The 20,532-nt window shown below is 41.4% G+C and overlaps 1 protein-coding gene across 4 annotated transcripts in view; it reads left to right on the top strand.

The window, feature by feature from the left end:
• Positions 1-20,532, top strand: part of PAG1 (phosphoprotein membrane anchor with glycosphingolipid microdomains 1) — a 143,362-nt gene that overhangs the window by 62,561 nt on the left and 60,269 nt on the right. For 3 of the 4 annotated variants that reach the window (XM_004276173.4, XM_033439840.2, XM_033439837.2), the window contains 2 exons: positions 15,805-15,904; positions 18,259-18,354. In XM_004276173.4, coding sequence (XP_004276221.2) covers positions 15,833-15,904; positions 18,259-18,354 — 168 coding nt within the window. In that variant the 5' untranslated portion in view covers positions 15,805-15,832. The remainder of the gene's footprint in view (positions 1-15,804; positions 15,905-18,258; positions 18,355-20,532) is intronic. The other variant, XM_033439841.2, reaches the window with a different exon arrangement.

The following is a 20,532-nucleotide window of genomic DNA, read 5'->3' as shown; positions in this document are numbered from 1 at the left end:
GAAAAGGAATGAATATATCTATATAATTGAATCACTGTACTGTACACCTGAAACTAACACAACATTGTAAACCAACTATTCTCCAATAAAAATTTTTTTTAAAAAACTACCTTTAAAAAAGATTTAGGGGCTTTCCTGGTGGCGCAGTGGTTAAGAATCCGCCTGCCAAGGCAGGGGACATGGGTTCGAGCCCTGGTCCAGGAAGATCCCACATGCCGCGGAGCAACTAAGCCCGTGAGCCACAACTACTGAGACTGCGTGCCGCAACTACTGAAGCCCACGCACCTAGAGCCTGTGCTCTGCAATAAGAGAAGCCACGGCAGTGAGGAGACTGTGCACCTCAACGAAGACCCAACACAGCCAAAAATAAAAATAAATAAGTAAATAAATAAAATTTATTTTAAAAAAAAGATTTAGTTCTGAAATAGTTTTCAAAACTAAAGTTTGTGAATCTGGGTGGACCCAGTGGAATCCTGGCTCACGGAGCCATGCTCTGATACATTCAGGAGCCAGCAGCCCATTGATTTTTTTTTTTTTTTTTTTTGCAGTACGCAGGCCTCTCACTGTTGTGGCCTCTCCCGCTGAGGAGCACAGGCTCCGGTCGCGCAGGCTCAGTGGCCATGGCTCACGGGCCCAGCCGCTCCGCGGCATGTGGGATTTTCCCGGACCGGGGCCCAAACCCGTGTCCCCTGCATCGGCAGGCGGACTCTCAACAACTGCGCCACCAGGGAAGCCCGGCCCATTGATTTTTGAAGGCTTTTTCTGTGTTTATGTGATTGTAGTATGCATTTCTCCAAAATAACGTCCTTAGAAATGGGGCTTCAAAGAAAGGTAACAATCAATTACAAAATTGTTTATTACATAGATTTTGTTATTCCGTGCATTAAATTATGTTTGCTCCAAAACAACATTACTAAAAAGGAAAAAAATCTCTTAAGTGCTGTAAGACTCTAAGATGGGTGTATCCTGTACCCCGTAAAGCAGTTTTAACTCTTTGCTGATTGCTTTGGGTATGGAATGGTGGGAGGAGAGAAAATCCATTAGATATTTTCCCTGTCTTCAAGGAGTTTGGAATTTCACTGGGGACATGTGACAGGCATTTGCATAACAGGTGATAAATACAAAACAGTGTATGAATAAGCACCAGGATGTCTGCTTTTAGTCATTCATTGCCTGGTCTATTCAGAAGACTTACTGAACAGTTGGACCAATGTTAAAGATGTTGTGTTCCTTTGCCTGACACCCTGACAAATGCTACTGTCTTGACTTAGCACAGAGGTCATTGGTTCACCATATGACTAATATTCCTTCCACTAGCTAAAGCTTGGTAGTTTTTAAGAGTTTGTTTTTTGGCTATCACTTATCCTTTTATCTTACTTCCCTCCTAGCTGTCATGTTTATTGAACTATGTGTATCTCTAGTGACATAGAAAGAAGAGAGAATTGAACACTTTATGACAAAAGGAAAGTTCTGAGGCTTAGTTATGCTGCTACAACTATGCAATAGGATGATCCGAGTGAATGGGCCTGATGGGAAATGCCCCGCCCCGGGGTCCATCATGTCTTCTGTAGGATGCCATATACATTCCAGGCTGTGGTTTTATGTTTGTTTGTTTGTTTTCTTTTTTATTACTGCAGTGGGTTTATTTTATTTTATCTGTGTGGCTGTTTGGCTACTAAAGAGTTGACTTGTTTTAACAGCGATTCTTGTGGACTAGATTGGATTAAATGAATCATGCCTTTTATTTTTAAAACAGCTTTATCAAATTATAATTCTCATATGATACAATTCACTCATTTAAAGTGTACAGTTTCAGTATATTCACAGAGTTTTGCAACCATCATCACAATCAGTTTTAGAACATTCTTACAAATCTAAAAGGAAATCCCTCACCCCTTAGCTGTCATCACCCCGTTCAATTTCCCCATCTCCTACACTGCCCCCAGCCCTAGGCAGCCACTGGTCTACTTTCTGCCTCTAATAAACCACTCTAATGAAGGAAGCAGTCAGTGGACATCAAGGTCCAGGTGATGGACTTATCTTTGATGATTGGAGCTGTTAGAGTTTACATTATCTGAAGGAAAAGTCTGACGTTCCTAAGTGTGACTGGTTAGAAGAATGAATCTCATCAGAAACAAAAACAAGCTGAAAATAGCCACAAATTCGGTGTGTGGAAAAGTACTTTTCAGCCAATGTCACCTGTGCGCATCAGCCATTTGTAGTCAGCCCTGACCTACTCTCCTCCAACTCTTTACATGAGAGACGTTTAACAGAATAAAGTCAACATATACACACTACTATATATAAAATAGATAATCAACAAGGACCTACTGTATAGCACAGGGAACTCTACTCAATACTCTGTAATAACCTATGTGGGAAAAGAATCTGAAAAAAAGAATGGACAAATGTATATGTATAATTGAATCACTTTGCTGTACACCTGAAACTAACGCAACATTGTAAGTCAACTATACTCCAATATAAAATAACAATTTTTTAAAAACATTAAATTGCTTACGGTTTTTATATTTTCGTAGCATTGTTCACTGAGCAAAATCCCATTTCGACATGCTATATGCAGGGATTTTGCTAGAATACGTCAAATGGCTCTTCCGTCAAGGAGCTCGCAGCATGGCAGAGGGGGATGGATGTGCATAAACAAGTAAGCGCAAAATCATGTCAAAATACTCTAGGGCCAGCACAGAGGGGACTCACGAGGACAGGTAGTTGTGTCTGGGACACTGGTGGAGAAAGGGATGTCAGAAACAGCTCGTAATGGAGATGACCCTGGAAATTAGCTAAGACACATTAGTAATGCTTGGGGAGTGGAGAAGGGAATTTAGGTAGAGGGAGCAGGGTGTTCAAAAGCATGGCTTTAGGAAGCATCCTAGAACTTGTGGACATGAGCAGATAAGGAAGTAGGGTATTGGTAGGAAAGGTAGTGAGGGAGGATACTGAGGGCAGCGAGCCACTGCATGAAAGGTACTATGTGAGATGCTTAAGAGGTTGGACTTTACCCACTGCATTAGTTTTCTGTGGCTGCCGTAACAAAGTACTGAAAAGCACGGGGTGACCTTGAACAACTGGGATTCGTTGTCTCACAGTTCTGGAGGCTAGAATTCCAAATCCAAGTGTCCGCAGGGCCATGCCTCCTCTGAAACCTGTGGGGTCGGATTGTTCCTTGCCTCTTCCAGCTTCTGGTAGCCCCAGATGTTCCTTGGATTGGGGCAGCATGATTGCAACCTCTGCCTCCATCTTTGCATGGTATTCTCCCTGTGTTTCTTCCCATCACCTTCCCTCTGTGCATGTCTGTCTCTGGGTCCAACTTCCCCCTTTTTATAAGGACATCAGTCATATTGGATTAAGGTCCACCCTCATGACCTCATCTTAAGTAGATCACCTCTGTAACGATCCTGTTTCCACGTGAGGTCACATTCTGAGATACTGGGGCCAGGATTTCAACGTATATGTTTTTAGGGGACGAAATCCAACCCATAACACCCACCAAGTATCAGGGTGTTATTGAAAGAGTTTAAGGGGAGTCAAGTGATTATTTTTGCATTTCAGAAGGTTAGCTGGACAGCTGTGGAGGAGGAATACAAAGGAGACAAGAGTAGTCGGGCAAGAGGTCTTATGGCTTTTAGATAGCTGACCAAGTATGTGGGGTTCTGCTTTATCCTTCACTCACCAAAGTAAAAGAAAGAAAGAAGAAATTCACAAATCCACAGCAGCGCTGAAAAGCCAGGAAGAAATGCCATCAACAGACAAGGATATCCAAGAATCCCAGAAGGTGTTAAGAGAAATGCATCTAAGTGGTGGTGAAACCCAACAGAACTGAGAAGTATACTCTCTTTTACAGTTACACAGACTGTGTATTAATACAACTTTGGTTTTAGGTCGATAAGGAGAGGGAGAATGAAACAAAAAGTGCACATGCTCTGTGACCCATCAATTCCATGTCTGGGAATCTGTCCCATCGATGTACTCACTCTTGTAGTGAGATATATATGCAACAGTAATCTTTGTAACATTGCTTCTAACTGAGAAAAGCCAAAAACAACCTAAATATTCATTGGCATGGAAATGTCTAAATATAGTATATTTATAATACCATTGAATGCTCTATAATTAAGAGAAATGAGAGAACTCAATATTTACTTTCATAGAAAGTTCTCTAAAATACAGTAAATGAACACAAGGAAACAGTTGAACAATGCCTTGTGTAGAATACCATATACGTAACAAAGAAAGAAAAAAATACCTTTAGATTTTTGTATCTTTCAAGACCTTTTTTAAGCGTTTTTTACTCACTCGAGCAGTGCTAACCTATAAGGGAGGAAGTGGGATGGGGGCGGTAAGGTGAAAAGGAACTTTCATTTTGTATGATGTATTTTTCTGTGTTCTGTGAACCTTTTCAATAAGCATGTGTTACAGTGAGCTGGAGATTTACTATAACAAAACCATAAGGAGGTAGAATCCATGGGACTTGGCCAGCAGTTGAATGTGATGAACAGCAGGCTTTAAGGGGGAAAGTAGGAGACAGAATGGAAGGGATAAAGTGGGGGCCATGAATTCAAAACACTCAGAAGTAAGAGGACAACATTTTGTGTGTGTGTGTGTGTGTGTGGTACGCGGGCCTCTCACTGTGGCGGCCTCTCCCGTTGCGGAGCACAGGCTCCGGACGCGCAGGCTCAGCGGCCATGGCTCACGGGTCCAGCCGCTCCGCGGCATGTGGGATCTTCCCAGACCGGGGCACGAACCCGCGTGCCCTGCATCGGCAGGTGGACTCTCAACCACTGCGCCACCAGGGAAGCCCCGAGGACAGCATTTTAAAGCAGGAGCTGTTCTTTAATAAAACAAGCACACAAGGAAGACAGAAGGTGTGTATCTTATTGTAAAAGAGATCTAGGGGTTTTAGTTTGAGAAACAGAAGGATTTATGCATCTTGAACTACAATTGGCAAAGCCCTTTGACCTGAAAATGGAGAAACAGAGCATCATGAGAGGAGAGTCAGTGGCAGACATCAGTGTCGTCCCCAGAACTGCTTCTCCTGAAGAGTGTGTAAGGCCACCAGGAACGTATGCCTAGTGATCTACAGATTGCAAATACGATAACAAACACCATCAGGGATGGCTACGTATCTGCGGAATGGGAAAGAAAGCTCTTTCCCACTTTGTTAACTCATTTATTCCTCTCATTTTCCCTTCCTTTCTCTCCTCCCTCCCTTACTGCTTGTCCTCATTTACACATGCACAGGCACACACACACACGCACCCGCTGATACAAATCTGCCAACCTGAGAACAAAAAGTCGAAAGAACAGGAAATAATAGAATACAGTGACATCCAGATCATATAAGTGCCTCCAACTGAAAACAACGCAGAAGATTTTCTGCCAGAAACATCGTGTGAAAATTTCGTGGCCTACTTATCCTCAAAAACGTGAACCAGGTAATACCAACATAGCAGAAAGTTTGAAAAACAAGTGACAATCATATTTCCAACATCAGCTTTCATTGGCCTAGTGTTTAATGTTTATGCAAAAAGTAATGCTTTCATCGGCATTATTTCATTTGAGTCTCACGTGAACCCTTTGAAGGAGGTGGAGCTTCCATCTCTTTAGGGAACGGGACCCTGAGTTCCAGAAATGGACGTGGGAAGTAAAGTCAGGTCCCAGAGCCATCTCTGCTCACACCGCAGCTCTTTTATTTTCCACAGCACTCTGACTCCTGCTTGGTCTCAACAGAGTATCCTTGGTACCACAGAGATTTGTCTCTCAGGCTAAACCGTTCAGATGTTAGCCTTCAAAAACTTGTTTCATCAGCTGTCCTAACTTTAAAGCATCACGGAAGTTAGCAAACTGTATGCATCCATGTTATTTATTTATCAAATGGAGTGGTCATTTGAGCAACAGCAAAAATCTGGGTAAATAAAGGGGCTGGGTTGTGCCCTTTCATGGGGTCATCAACAATAGCTTACAAAATAAAAATGTAGAATGATTATTATTTCATCATTCGTGATGCTAGTATATTTGGGATGAAAAAAGTATAGGATACTATCACTAGCTGTGAGTAATGAAGGAAGGACCATGGAAATGGTCTTCTAATCCTAGCCAGGCTCTGAGGTATTTCTTGGTACCAGGGCTGCAAATACTGGCTATAGTTGTTCAAAGCAAGAAATAGCTGTTATTATCGCACTAATTCATTGCATGCAAACCCTGGCTTCTCCATATGGAGAGAGAACACAGAGAAATCGTTACTAAACACACTACCTGTGAGAAGTAGAAGGACAATAAGGAAATTGTTCACTGATATATGTTCCCTTTCTAGAGGTTTCCAGACACAACGTTACAGAACTGTAACCTTTCCCACAAAGACATCAAAAAGCTAAAATGTACCTGTGGGAGTGGGGATGTAAATTAGCACCTAAGATACATTGAAGGACACAACAGCGCCCCTGAGAGTTCCCTGGGTCTTCCAAGCACCGTGCTCTTGGGCTGAGCCCTTTTCCAGCAACACAGAGACCTGGCGAATGGGAGAGCGAGTCTCTGCTGCTCACTCTGTGAGGTCTGAGGTTAGTTTTACTACAGCACACTTTTTTTATTTTCCCCTTCATTGTGGTTTTTTATACTTCTACTACTTCTTAACTACAGGATAGTTACCATGGCAACACCTGTTGATGGCAGACCAAAAACACGTACTTCTGCAGTGAGGAAGCTGCTACTATATTTCTCATTTCTCTCTCTCACAGTTAGATTTGGAGGGTGTTTTTGTTTCTTCTTTTATCTAGGCTTGTGGATGAAACCACTTATCTCCATTTGGGCAGATTGATATGGAAACTGCTCTCAGCTGTTTCCATTTTGTATGTGACGATACAGCCATGTTACCTCCTGAAGCCTTTGTTGTCTGGTGATTTTTACCAACTGTAATATTAGAAATCATGCCTTTGTCTAAGGGAGTTCAGAATCTTTAAAGCTTATTTGTCATTTCTGCTTTTCTTTTATTTCCTTCTTCTCTTTCCTCTTCCCACCTTACTTAACCAAGTAGATGGACTGACTTCTTTGACCAGACACCCAGACAAAGGGCCACAGTAACAAAGCCCAGATTTCACATCTCACTTAAAATGCCATTAGCCTGGATATCAAAACAGCTAAGAAGATGAAACCTGGGTTATATATAATGCCGATTAGTTCTATGGTCAGGTTAAAGAAAATATATTCTAGATAGTAAATAAATTGAAGAGACTTCTTAAAAGATAACAGTATACTGAAGAGCAGTCATGTATGATCAGTTGCTAGTATCTTCATACAGAAACTTAGCTATATCATCAATAATCCATATTTAAACAGGCATTTTGGTATGCCTGCTCTGGATATGGCGTTGCAAGAGAATCTTTGGATGAGATTAAAAAAAAACCATAAAAGGCACCAACCCTGAAGCCAGATTATCTGATTAGGGAAGCACACACAGGTAGCATCGGTGAAACACGGTGAAGCCAGGGCCATAGATCTGGAAGTAATGAAAAGTGACCAGGTTCTGTTCCGTCCTCTACCTTGATGAGCTGTGTGATCACAGCTGGGCATTGGCTTCCTTGTTGCTAAAATTAATGAGCTGAAATATTGCAGAGTTTCTTTTAACTCTAAAATTACATTAATCCAACTCTGAAATATGCGCAAGTGCTAAACAGTAGAGCAGGGCAGACTTTTAAGGATGAATTCAAGGAAAAACATGAATTAACTAAGAGGAGCAAAGAAAATAAATATATAAATAATTATATAAATATATAAATAATTCAATCTAAATAGATGTCCCAATAAAGCAAAAAAAAATTCCCTAGAAATTTTGGTCAAATTCTTAGGGAATCGTCTCAAAACTTTCCTCAAGATTAAAGAAATGATTGAAAGTTTTCTCTTTAATTCTGCTTTATGATGTTTAGGTAATTAGTCCCTCAGTCTTATTGACAAGAATGTTTAAAAATACAAATTCCTGGGCTTCCCTGGTGGCACAGTGGTTGAGAGTCCGCCTGCCGATGCTAGGGGACGTGGGTTCGTGCCCCAGTCCGGGAGGATCCCACGTGCCGCAGAGCGGCTGGGCCCGTGAGCCATGGCCGCTGAGCCTGTGCGTCCAGAGCCTGTGCTCCGGGAGAGGCCACGGCAGTGAGAGGCCCGCGTACAGCAAAAAAAAAAAAAAAAAAATACAAATTCCTTCTTTGAAGTTGTATTATGAATTATGTGAACCTGTTATTTCAATGTTTACTTGAATTCATATAATTAAGAAATAACTCCATTGTAACAGCTGGGTTGATATGTAAATTTTCTTGATATGAGATGTGTAAAGTGATGAGTGCTACCTTGCTCGCCCTCATCTCTATTCCTTTTTTTAAATTTTTAAAAATGTTTTATTGAAGTATAATTGATTTACAACGTTGTGTAAACGCAGCAAAGTGTAATCACAGCAAAGTGATTCAGTTTCATATATATATATACACACACACATATATATGTGTGTGTATATATATACATATATATATATATATTCTTTTTCAGATTCTTTTCCCTTATAGGTTACTATAAAATACTGAATATAGTTCCCTGTGCTATACGGTAGGTCCTTGTTGATTATCTATTTTATATCACCTCTATTCCTTTAACTTAGGACTGCAATATTAGAAAACGACCATTTTTTCATGTACTGGCTCTGTATTAATTTCCTAGGATTGCCATAATAAAGTACCACAGACTGGGTAGCTTAAACATCAGAAATTTAAGTGCCACAAGCTAGAAGTCCACGATCAAGGTGTCAGCAGGGCCATTTCCCCTTCTGAAGGTACTAGGGCAGGACCTGCTGCAAGACCTCTCTCCTAGCTGTTGGTACATCCTTGGCTTGTGGCAGCTTAACTTCTATCTTCCCAGGGCATTCTTCCTGTGTGCACCTCTCAAATTTCCCCTTTTTATAAGGACCCAATCATATTAGATCAGCGGCCCACCCTGCTGCAGTAAGACTTCATCTCAACCAATCATATCTGTAATGACCCTGTTTCCAAAGAAGGTCACATTCTGAGGTGCTGGGGATTAAGACTTCAACATATGAATTTGGGGAGGATACAATTCAACCTATAAGAGACACGAAATGGTCACATACAGGCAACTTATACACACACCTATAGTACAGTATCTAAGTGTAGCCTCCCCGCAGAGATGAGCTTAGTAGACGAGAGTCCATCACGATACCTTCAGTTCTGTTGAATATACCATTGCGTACAGGTCATAATAGAGCTGACATTTGAGGAGCATTGACTATCTCGAAGCTCTTGCTAGCATCCATACATTAGTTTATGCATTATTTCCATTCCATTGACTCTCCTTGACTTTCTCTGGATACTGAGCATTACATCTCACTAGGTGGCTCAGAATTTCTCTAAAGCTCAACTTAGGTCATCTAATAGTTATTTTCCATCAAATAAACGATTGAAGTGTCATACATATGATAGCATCTCATAAAACTAACCCTAGCTCATAAGAGAATGGCCACATAGGTATCCTGTCAATGGTACAGTTCTGGTGTGGTGTCTGCAGGCAGTGTTGAAAGTCTAAGATTGAAGTGGTCATGTGTGTGTGTGTGTGTGTGTGTCTGTGTGTGTGTGTGTGTGTGTGTGTATTCTCTCACTACTTACATATTAAATATGTATTCTCTCTCTGTATGCGCACACATGTATATGTAGAGAGAGAGAAAGAGATGGATATAGACATACAATCTCTATATATACATGTATGGAGAGGAAGGGGTCACCATAAAGTTACTTTGTCCCATATGGTCCATCTACAAAATGCCAACCTACCCCACCACATCCTCACACACCCCTCTGAAACTCAGAGACTTTATAGACAACAGTTTTTCAATAATGGGGAAAATAACCAGAGCCGAAGTGCAACCCGTTCGCTTGACCCTACCAGCCAGAGCCATTGCCTCAGGTCCACACAGACAACACAGCCAGTTCTTCAGAACCTTAAGAACGGAGGGAAGGGCCCTTTCTGTCTTGAATTACTCTGTGGCTGGGACTCCTAACAGTAAGTATCTTTCTATGAATTTTGGATCTTGAAAGTGTACATGGACAAACTTCAAGTTTCCTTCCTCTGCTTCCTATGCAAGAGGAAGTTTCCTTGCAGCCCCCTGCCTGCCCACCACCACGCACATATATACCCATTTGCACAACTTCTTCTGGAAAAGATCAGTGATCAGGGCTTCCCTGTGGCACAGTGGTTGAGAGTCCGCCTGCTGATGCAGGGGACACAGGTTCGTGCCCCGGTCCGGGAAGATCCCACATGCCGCGGAGCGGCTGGGCCCGTGAGCCATGGCCACTGAGCCTGCGCGTCCGGAGCCTGTGCTCCGCAACGGGAGAGGCCACAACAGTGAGAGGCCCGCGTACCGCAACCCTCTAACTTCACTACCCCTTGGGTGGTCCCGAAACTGGTAGTTACCGCTCGTGGGGAAATGCCTGAAGGCTGATCTGAGGCTCTGTGATAAAGGCAGTGGGCCTGGTGGCTACCCAGTTAAGTATCTTTCAGCAAAAACAAGCCAAAGCTATAGACTCAATATATGGCAACTTAAGTCCCAGTCCAAAAGACAGGTTTTCAGATACACAGAGTGAAAGGGAATGGAGTAATATTTACCTTTTGGTTTTTTTAAGCAAGGAAATATCATTGAAAGGTGAATAAGGAAATGAATGAATGAATGATCTCTTTGGTTGCCCTAGTTATTATTCCTGTTTATTTACTTTGCCTAAAGGAGGATGTTTTAAATACTTTTTTTTTACTTACAATTTGTAAACTAGTAGTTAGAGGAGTCAATTTATTTTCTGTTCACTGCAGCAACATTTAAGTTCCGAAGCTAATCTTGTTTTCTTTTTTTAGCGGTACGCGGGCCTCTCACTGTTGTGACTTCTCCCGTTGCGGAGCACAGGCTCTGGACGCGCAGGCTCAGCGGCCATGGCTCACGGGCCCAGCCGCTCCGCAGCATGCGGGATCCTCCCGGACCGGGGCACGAACCCGCGCCCCCCGCACCGGCAGGCGGACTCTCAACCGCTGCGCCACCAGGGAAGCCCCCGAAGCTAATCTTTTTAATGTTAGTGTTTATGCTACCTTGCTTTTTGTTCAGATATCCGAAAAGCACACAATTTTCCTTAAATACATTAAATTTGCATATTGTAAGCTATTCTATTTTTTGCCATTAAGAAAGGATTTTTTTTTCCTGTTGAGCGCTTTGGTCATTTTGATTTTTTCTCTGTTAATATTGAAACTGCAAGGAATTCATGCCCAAGCCTTGTTCACTTGGGATGCAGGCTTACAGATAAGCCTTATAGTAGAAGGTGTCATTTTAAGCCTCTTTCCATGTAACATACTAACAAAAAGAAGGCTTTGCTAAGAAAATGTCATTTGTTAATAACTTAGTATATGTATTATAACTGTATCAGTGCTTACCTGGGTTCTGTATATTGTAGATAGTATAAGGGTACGTGTTTAAGGATTTTTATCATCCGTTCCCTAGAATATATTCTTCTTGGAAAGGGGATTATTTTCATTAAACCACACCATTGAAGGGGATTTTTAGATTTCCCAGTGTCATAATCTTTTCGAGGCTTAAAAAAAGTCTTTTTTTTCTTTCATCTTATCTACATAGTGGCCTCTCTTTGGCACCTCTGTGAACTACCCTTTCCTGCCTTTTCCATTTTTTTTTGTTCTCGATAAGGAAAACTCTTTTCTTAATGGACTGTTGCTTTGCATACATCAGGGATTTCAGCTGTTAGATTGTGTGAAAAATGAAGCAGGAGACATCAGATGGTGTGATGACTAGAACTGTTAACACAGTAAATACCAGGAAGGCTGGAAGTGTGAGCTAAAGCAGCTGGGGGGTGGGGGGCTGGGTGGAAAAGTTGAGAGACACAGCTGGGAGAACCAGCAAGAAAAAATGGCCAGAAAACATGGGGGAGCTTAGCAAGAGAAGTGCAGCCCGAGGGAAAGAAGAATGCAAGAGAAGGAAATGTCATAAGTTATGTTTTCCAATACTGCACAGTATACCTTAGCCCATATACATTGTCCTTAGCTACTCCTTTCATTGCTGTACCATTATGCATATTTAGTATGTAGTTTTCTTGGACGATTACTGTCAAAGGCTGAATATTGAAATTTTAATGGAAGTATATGTCTTTGCTTTGAGGTTGATCTCTGTTATACTGACAATTTATGAAACCCATCATAGAATTCAGAAGGATTAATAACAAATAGCATATACTTGTTTAGAGATATATTTGATTTTTTTTAACCAGAGGGTATCACATTGCTAACATTTAACATTTGGACAAATAGGGGGTGTGTATAATGAGCTCGATTAATAACTGGTCTGGTAAGTATATCCAGAGGGAACTGATTAATAAATCGCTTTCTTCCTGGAAAAAGGTTTCTGGTATTTGAACCTAATCCTATTCTAGTCAACATGAGGACTCATTTGGGTAAAACACTATAAATGCGTGGCCGCAAACTGGGAGAGGTGGCTAGTGTAATAACAAATGAAGGAAACAGAATTTGATAACAACTTGACGTTTAATGCAATGACCCACATCTAAGACGCAGACATGGAACAGGGATGACAAGACCACCTCAGCACCACCACCAATTAAATTGCAAAAAGGCAGTAAAGAGAGATGTGGCTTAGCAGCATCGTAGATGAAACAAATTTAGATTTTGTGTGAACCAAGTAAAAGATTCATAGATGCCCACAGTATAGTGTAGCTGGTGAGAAAAGCTTCGGTGATCGTAGGCTTTCTAAATAAAAGTGTAGCATCTGAACTGACTCAAGTATGAGCTCCTCTTCCCAGATGCCGTGTTACTTCATCTGGAGAACTGCCTTCGAGCTTAGTCATTTAGAAGAGAACACCAGCAAATGAAAGTGTCAGCCCCCAGCATGTCTCCTCCTACCTTCCCTGTTTCCTCCCCGACTTGGTCCTCTTGCATGCACTGTCTCGCCCTCCCCAGATCTGAATTCAGTTCTCACTAAAGCAGGAAATACTAAGATGTTTAATCCTTAAACTCGCAGTGCTGCAGGGCATACCACTCGTCATGTTCTCTCTGTGCCTCGCCCATAATCATCTTGCTCAATGCTTGTCTGAGTGTGTTTGTTGAATTTTGATCTCCCATGCTGAGAATGGTATTGCCCTGAGACTCACTCCTTGACCTTCCAAGTTTCAGCTCTTTGTCTTCCTGTGTATTACGTGTCTGGGACTCAGTGTCTACTTTGGGTACCACGGTCTATCTCGGTCTCGCCAGGAGGTCTTCTAGAGAAGTGTGCCTCTTACCCAGGGATCCTGCCCCGTGGCCAGATTCTGTAGCTGTGACTGGACCTCCAGGACAATAGTGGACCACCTTCCTGACTTGCCCAGCTTTTTGCTCCCTGCTGACAGTTCTGCCCTCCCTATGATAGCTGGGCCCTGAGAATTCCCCTACCAACCATCACCAAAACCCAGATAAGGACTATTTGCTAAATCAAATCAAGGTTGCCTTGTCCATTGGATGTTGTGTTTGGTCCCTAGATTGGGCTTTGGAGCTGGATTGGGCTCTCAGCATGCTCTGCTCTCATGAGCAGGCCTGGCCAGGACTCAGCTCCCTTCTCCATATAGCCTTTGTGCTCTTCTGAGTCATAGTAGGTGGTACTCAAAACTATACTCTTTGAAATGGAGAAGGGGACACTAAAAGGCAGCAGAAGAGGGACCTCTTTAAACACGTACCTTCAGGTATTTCCAAGGTTGCCATATAGGGAAAGTACTGGACTTGTTCTGCATAGCCCTGGATATCAGAGCCAGGACGCCAACTAAGGTTGCAGCCACTAAGCCTTCCTTACTGCTAGCTCAAACCTAGCAGTGCTTCCAAGAGGTAGAGAGGGATTCCTTCTGGAAGCCTTTCCTTATGGGAGGGAATCTGGCATAGGCTGGAATAGCAGGTCTAAGTTTCGTTTATTGGTTTATTTCCACTACAGCGTGGATAAGGATAGTATTTACTTGGCTGGCATTTGCACGCATGATATATTGCCATGGTAATATGTCTATCATGAGCGGCCTGCAGTCCTACTCCTTTCTCTGTCTTCAGAGACTGCAACTGAGAGTGGCTTTATTGTAGCAATATCCTCGAGTCTGCTCTGATTTTTTAAAAGTTACTCAATTAGCGAATAAATATTGAGTGATTATTATATCTTAGGCACTGTGATTCATTCATCGCTCAGTACTTTTAACTGCTACATTTAGCCAAGTATTTTTGACATTGCACTCATGAACTGGATGTTACAGACATTGTAGAAAGGGTTCAAGTATCAAGTGATGCTGATTTATAGCTCACCTTTAAATTTCTTTTAAATTTAAGAATTACTCATTGAGCTCCTTGAGTCTAGTCTCCTACTGAGTAGATGTCTAGCCTCTCAAACATGAATTTGGATTCATGTTTCTGAAGTCTGTGCTACCAGATCCCAGTATTTATCTACACAGATAGCAGGGAGGTTTGCTGTCAATGTCATCACTACTTCCTTAGGAGGGACTGTAGGGCATAGTTTTGAAGAAATGCTCTTCCCCCTAAACTTCCCCTCAGCAATGGCAGCTGGGGCTTGGGCCCATGCCATCTGTCAGGTGCATAGTCTCAGTGGCCCAGAAATAGAATTCTATTTCAGATCCTCTGAGAGGCTTTAGCCAGAACAAGCCTTCAGGTTAGTAGGCAAGAAGCATCATGAATTACTGGAGTTTGTTTGTTGGAGCCTCTTATGAATGACATCGTCCATGCTAAGAAGCTGGTAAGAGTCCTCATGAGAACTGTCAGTGAAATCGGTATAGAAGAAGCAGTGCTAAGATTGGCCTTCTGCTGACTTAGTGTATGCAGGGTAGGGGGCCAGTCGTATTTGGTTAGATACCTGGTTTCAGAAGTCCAAACTTCCATTCAGTGGGAAAAGAAATCAGCATTGAAAGCATAGGATTGCTATTTGATTGGATCAATCATTGTTTGCAGTAATTAACTGCTGTCCACACTCAGAGATCGTCATGAGGATGAGAGAGGACCTGAAGGAATATTGGTCCATGCAGAATTATACTCAGGTTGTCTCAGTCAGACTATGATAGTTTTCAGTGGAGCCAGGAGACTCTTCCTCAGTACAGCAACTCCAGTGATGCCAGCTACAATTATACTTGGGGTTGCCATACTTATTTCAGATTGATCTAGAAAATGACTGACATTGTAATGTGTAATGTCCACATTCCTTAGAATATTGTTTTGGTAACACCTTTATCGGGATATAATTCACATCCTACTTAAAGTGTGCAATTTAATGGTTTTTAGTATATTCACAGAGCTGTGCAGCTATCACCACAATCAATTTTAGAACATTCGAGTTACCTCAAAGAGGAACCACACAGCTCTTAGCTATCATCCGCATGACGATCATTCCCCAGCCCTAAGCAACCTATATATTTGCCCATTTTGGACATTTCATGTAAATGGAATCAGATAATATGTGGGGGTTTTTTGTGACTGACATTCCACATAGCATGTTTTCAAAGTTTGGCTGTGTTTCAGCATGTGTCGGTACTTCATTTCATTTTATGGTCAAACAATATTCTTTCATGTGGATATACTATATTGTGTTTACTCATTCACCAGTTTATGGACATTGCTACTGTTTCCATTCTGGGGCTGTTATGGATAATGCTGCTATGAACATCCACATACAAGTTTTGTGTGGACTTAACATTTTCATTTCTCTTGGTATATACCTAGGAGTGGAATTACTGGGTAAAATCACTCGATGTTTCACTTTTTGAGGAACAACCAGGCTGTTTTCAAAGTGGCTGTACCATTTTACATCCGCATCAGCCAGGTATGAGTGTTCTGATTTCTCCACATCCTCGCCAACACTTGCTACTATCTTAGACTTGTCAATTATAGTCATCCTAGTGGGCATGAAGTGATATCTCATTGTGGTTTTGATTTGCATTTCCTTGATGAGGCATCTTTTCATGTGCTTATTTGGCAAAACGTCTATTCAAATCTTTTGCCTGTTTTTGGTTGCGTTGTCTTTCCATTATTGAGTTATAAGAGTTCTTTGCATATTCTAGATAAAAGTCCTGCATCAGATATGATTTACACCTATATTTTTTCATTCCTTGGGTTATCTTTTCACCTTCTTGATAGTATCCTTTAAAACATAAAAATGTTTTTAATTTTGATGAAACTTAAATTACCTATTTTTCTTTTGTTACTTGTGCTTTTGAAAGTATTACATCTAAACCACCAGTGCCAAATCTGAACTTACGAAGATTTACCCCTATGTCTTCTTCTAAGAGTTTTGTAGTTTTAGTCCTTAAATTTAGGCATTTGATTCATTTTTGAGTTAACTTTTTTATACAGTCTGAGCTGAGGATCCAACCCCATTCTTTGGCTATCAGTTGCCCCATAATCTTTTGCTGAAAGGACTATTCTTTCCCCATTGAATAGTCTTGGCACCTTTGTCAAATAATCAATTGGCCATAGATATATGGGTTTATTTTTGGGTGCTGAATTCTGTTCCACTGATCTAGAGGTCTACCCTATGCCGGTACCACACTGTCTTGATTACCTTGTTTCCTTGGAATAAAAACATAACTCGTGAAATTCATGTTCTGAAAATGCAAAATTATGCACCACTTTTATGTTATTAAATTAGCTGTCAAATAATATGTTCAGTTTTAAAATCAGACTCTTTACTCCTGTCTAGTAATACAGATAGTATGTGCAAACATTATTTCCCATACATATTAATAAGATTTGGCATTTTAAGAAAAATGTTTATTATTTTCATTTTATTTTTTTACTGTAGCAATTTGCTTTAGATAATAAATCTTTCTCACATCTCTAACGAATTCAAGAGAGTTCTCTGGGATTGACAGTGATAACACAGGGAAGTGGAGAGGTTTGGAATCCACATCTAAATATATCTGTATGGCAGGAGTTCAGGAGGAGGTTTGATTTAAAATCTAATGAAAGACAGAAAGATGGCTTGAGAAGGGCTCTTGTCTGTCAAGCCCTTCACCCAGAGAAGCCCTGCTCTCTTAGTTTGCATGACTGACAAAGACTTGGAGTTGAGTTGGAGAAAGACTGCCCGTGACTATGTGTCTTGTTCTAATCTTTTTAGACTTACTTTTTAAAAAGAAAATAATAATGTCGCTGAATGCAGTGGCAAACAAAAGGCGGCCATGTCTCACTTGGTAACTGTCAGGGAAACAATTGATGTACCTACAGATAATATAAATAATCTGCTGATTCTGCTATGAAGAAAGCAACACTCAGTCTAAGAGATCATATGTGGTCCTAATAAAAGAACATCACTAGATGCAAATCTAGAAGGCTGATGTTCTATTCAGTTTTTTATATTGTAAATCAGGAATTAAAATCTCAGTCTGTAAAATACTGCGTGGTTCTGAATCTTAGACAACATCCAGGATATTCTCCTTGTAGATTCATTTATTTATTCATTTCATCCTTCTGCCCTTCTCCCTTCGTCACTGTACTTTTCATGGTATCTTATGTACAAGAGAGGTTCAGTACAGGAGATGAAGATTAGAGGATGGGAAGAGAATTGGAGAGGAGAGGGGGATGGAGAAAAGGCAGGGCACCAGACACAGAGCAGAAAAACAGATGGGAGATCAACTGAAGTCATTCCTGTGGTCTCCTCTATTCCCGCACACCTTCCCCATTTCCACAGTGGAACGGATGAAGGAACCACTCAGGATTAGATCGGTGTGCCATTCGGGCCACACTGTTCACGCTGCATCAACGACACTGTTGTTCGTAAGACATTTTCACAATTAAATCACAGCTTACCTTACCTCGAAGCATACTCTTTTCAGATAAATCACTTGTTTTATTCTCAAATTCAGACAACAGTTATTTGAATTTCAGTATCACTACAATAACACATAGATTTCTTTGTCCTAAAACTAGGAAAAATAGGGAAAGAGCAAGTAAATTGATGTGTATTTGATTAGACATTGACTTGGCTGCTATTTTGGAGAAATTTTTTTATTCATCCACTACTATGTGTAGTTTTTCCTCTACTTTGTAGTTTGCTTTGTTCAGTGTTTGGCATAAATGTGCCAGCATTTTTACAGTGAACTGGACCAGTATCTGTCACAGTCTCTATCCATCTGTCTTTTTTTTTTTTTTTCCCCTAACTTTTTTTCTCTTTGGTTATAGGCCAAGAAGGAAGGGAGAACATTCACCACCACAACATCTCAAAGGGAATACATTGCCAGCATTTTGAATACTTATTTGGACAAACCTTTCTTCAAGGTAAATATTACCATTGTACCAGTGATCATTAGAATTTGCAGATCGCAGCGGTAGTGCACAAAGTCTTAATTGTTTAGTCTGGTACAAACCTAGAGTGATAGGAGAGAAAGAAGGAGAGGGAGCTGGAGGGAAGAAAATAGCGCTGTTGGGATATCCTGCAGTCTCTTCTAAATGTGTTACCAGGAGAATGCCGTCAGAATCTGGGAGCCCACTGAGCTGGACTCAAAATGTGTGGGAAAAAGGGGAGAAAGGGGAATCTGTATTTTTTTCTTCGTGTCAGTGTCTCTCAGATATTCACGAAAACAAAAGGCAGTGTGGTCTAATTGTAAAAATAGCATTTCTTCTTTTATGAGGAAAGAGTTCGGTAATTCCTTTTAGGGGTTAAAATAAGATATATGTTGTATTCACATCACAAGGGGGAGAAAACCTGAATCACAGTATTTTACACCAACTGAGACTTACGAATATGGGAGAGTTTAAAAGAAATCTGTGTTCTTCTTTCATGAAAATACCTACTAAGTAAATCTTTCATTGGCTGGTGGTAAATGCTTCATGAATGAGGTCCTTTTTTGGAACATTATATTCGCGATGCCTCTTTTGGGGGGAGGGGAAGGTGTGTGTGTGTGTGTGTGTGTGTGTGTGTGTGTGTGTATGAGACAGAGAGACAGAGACAGAGAGAGAATAAATATGAGACAGAGACACCAAAGAGAAATCTGTCACCATCATACTGTATGTTTCAGAGAAGTAACTCCAGGCATTTTCTTTATGAATCATGAGCTTGGCGAGAATAAAGATCTTCACAGAAGCAGCTGAATTCCTAGTCAGCTCCATCACTCGTGAATTAGCTGTCAATATTTTAACACAAATTGCTGTGTCATTTTTATGAAGTTCCCCTGTTGCTGCTCAGTCTGTAGCTAAAAGCTGTTTTCACCAGGCCCTGAAATTATAGTGGATGAACTGCCTCCTTCCTTCGAGAAAGATATTTGTGTGCACTCACACACAGAAATGCAAAAATCTACCATCCAATTTCAAAGAAAATAAACTTGTCAACTTTCTCTGTTTAGCAGTTGATATAGAGTTGACAGTACTTGGTCCTGAGCTGGCCAGAATGTAGTTCCAGATTGGCAGGGGGAGAAGAATGTTCTCCTCCCCAGGCTTCATCCTGCCTGTTCTCTTCTGAAGGGGTTGGTTCGGGAAAGTGGAGGCGGTACATTAGAGGAGAATTTTGTGATACTATTCATTCTCTGTTCTGACAGAGAAGACATTGTTTATTCACTGGAATAGGCTTGGCAGGAATCTGTGCTGTGCATACAGAATGGAAACATCGCAGAGCAGTGGGGAATCTCAAAATCCTAAGCAGTGGATCAGCTTAGAGCTTTTTTAAAAAATATATTCTAATAGCCTCCGTGACTGTAGATGCAAGTCATAATTTGGGGAGATCGTTTTCCTTGAAGTAATTGTTTGCTTCACTATTGCATTATGCATGTCTCACATGGAAAAAGTCCTTAAGAGAGCAGCCTGCCTATCGCAATACTGTAGGAGCAAAAATTAAAATCATGAAAGGTGAGAAATACGTTCTAAACGCACTAGACCTGCTTTGAGATTGCTCCCTACATATAAGCATTCAAGTGTCGGTATCAACGAAAAATAACCCGTGCATGTCATCGGATGATTCACAGAAACAAGTGGGAGCTGCCTGAGATAAGAGAAAAAAAGACACATTAAAAGATGTGCCTTGGGGTAAGAAGTGCCCCGCCAGAGACAGTGTGAGAGGGCGCCATGCTCAGAATGTTCCAGAACTTTAAAGGCAACAACTGTAAAAGCCAAGGTTCAAAGCAGTGTGCAAACCCTGCAGTGGCCTGGGGTTTGTGCTTCTTAAAAGCTCTGCGTTTATCCCACTCCGCCACTTCCCTGAGCACAGCGCCAGGTGTCTGGGACTCGGAGTGTGTGTGTGTGTGTGTGTGTGTGTGTGGATTTGTGTTTCTCACCAGAGCAGATAAAGGTGTTGCCAGGCTGCAGGCTGCCATGTTCACAGACACAGCACGTGAGCTGATCCGGGGGAGCCCTGAGAGCAAGTGTGCCCAGCCACCCCAAGCCAAGTTCACCAGCCCCTGTCCTTATGCTCAGAGAGAGACGTGTCATATTCCCCAATCTTGGCTGGTATTTGTAAGATCTCCC

This window comes from Orcinus orca, chromosome 17 (genome assembly GCF_937001465.1).
Source record: "Orcinus orca chromosome 17, mOrcOrc1.1, whole genome shotgun sequence".
Classification (NCBI taxonomy): Eukaryota; Metazoa; Chordata; class Mammalia; order Artiodactyla; family Delphinidae; genus Orcinus; species Orcinus orca.
Note: the sequence above shows the minus strand (reverse complement) of the source record. Positions and strands in the feature narration are given on the sequence as shown.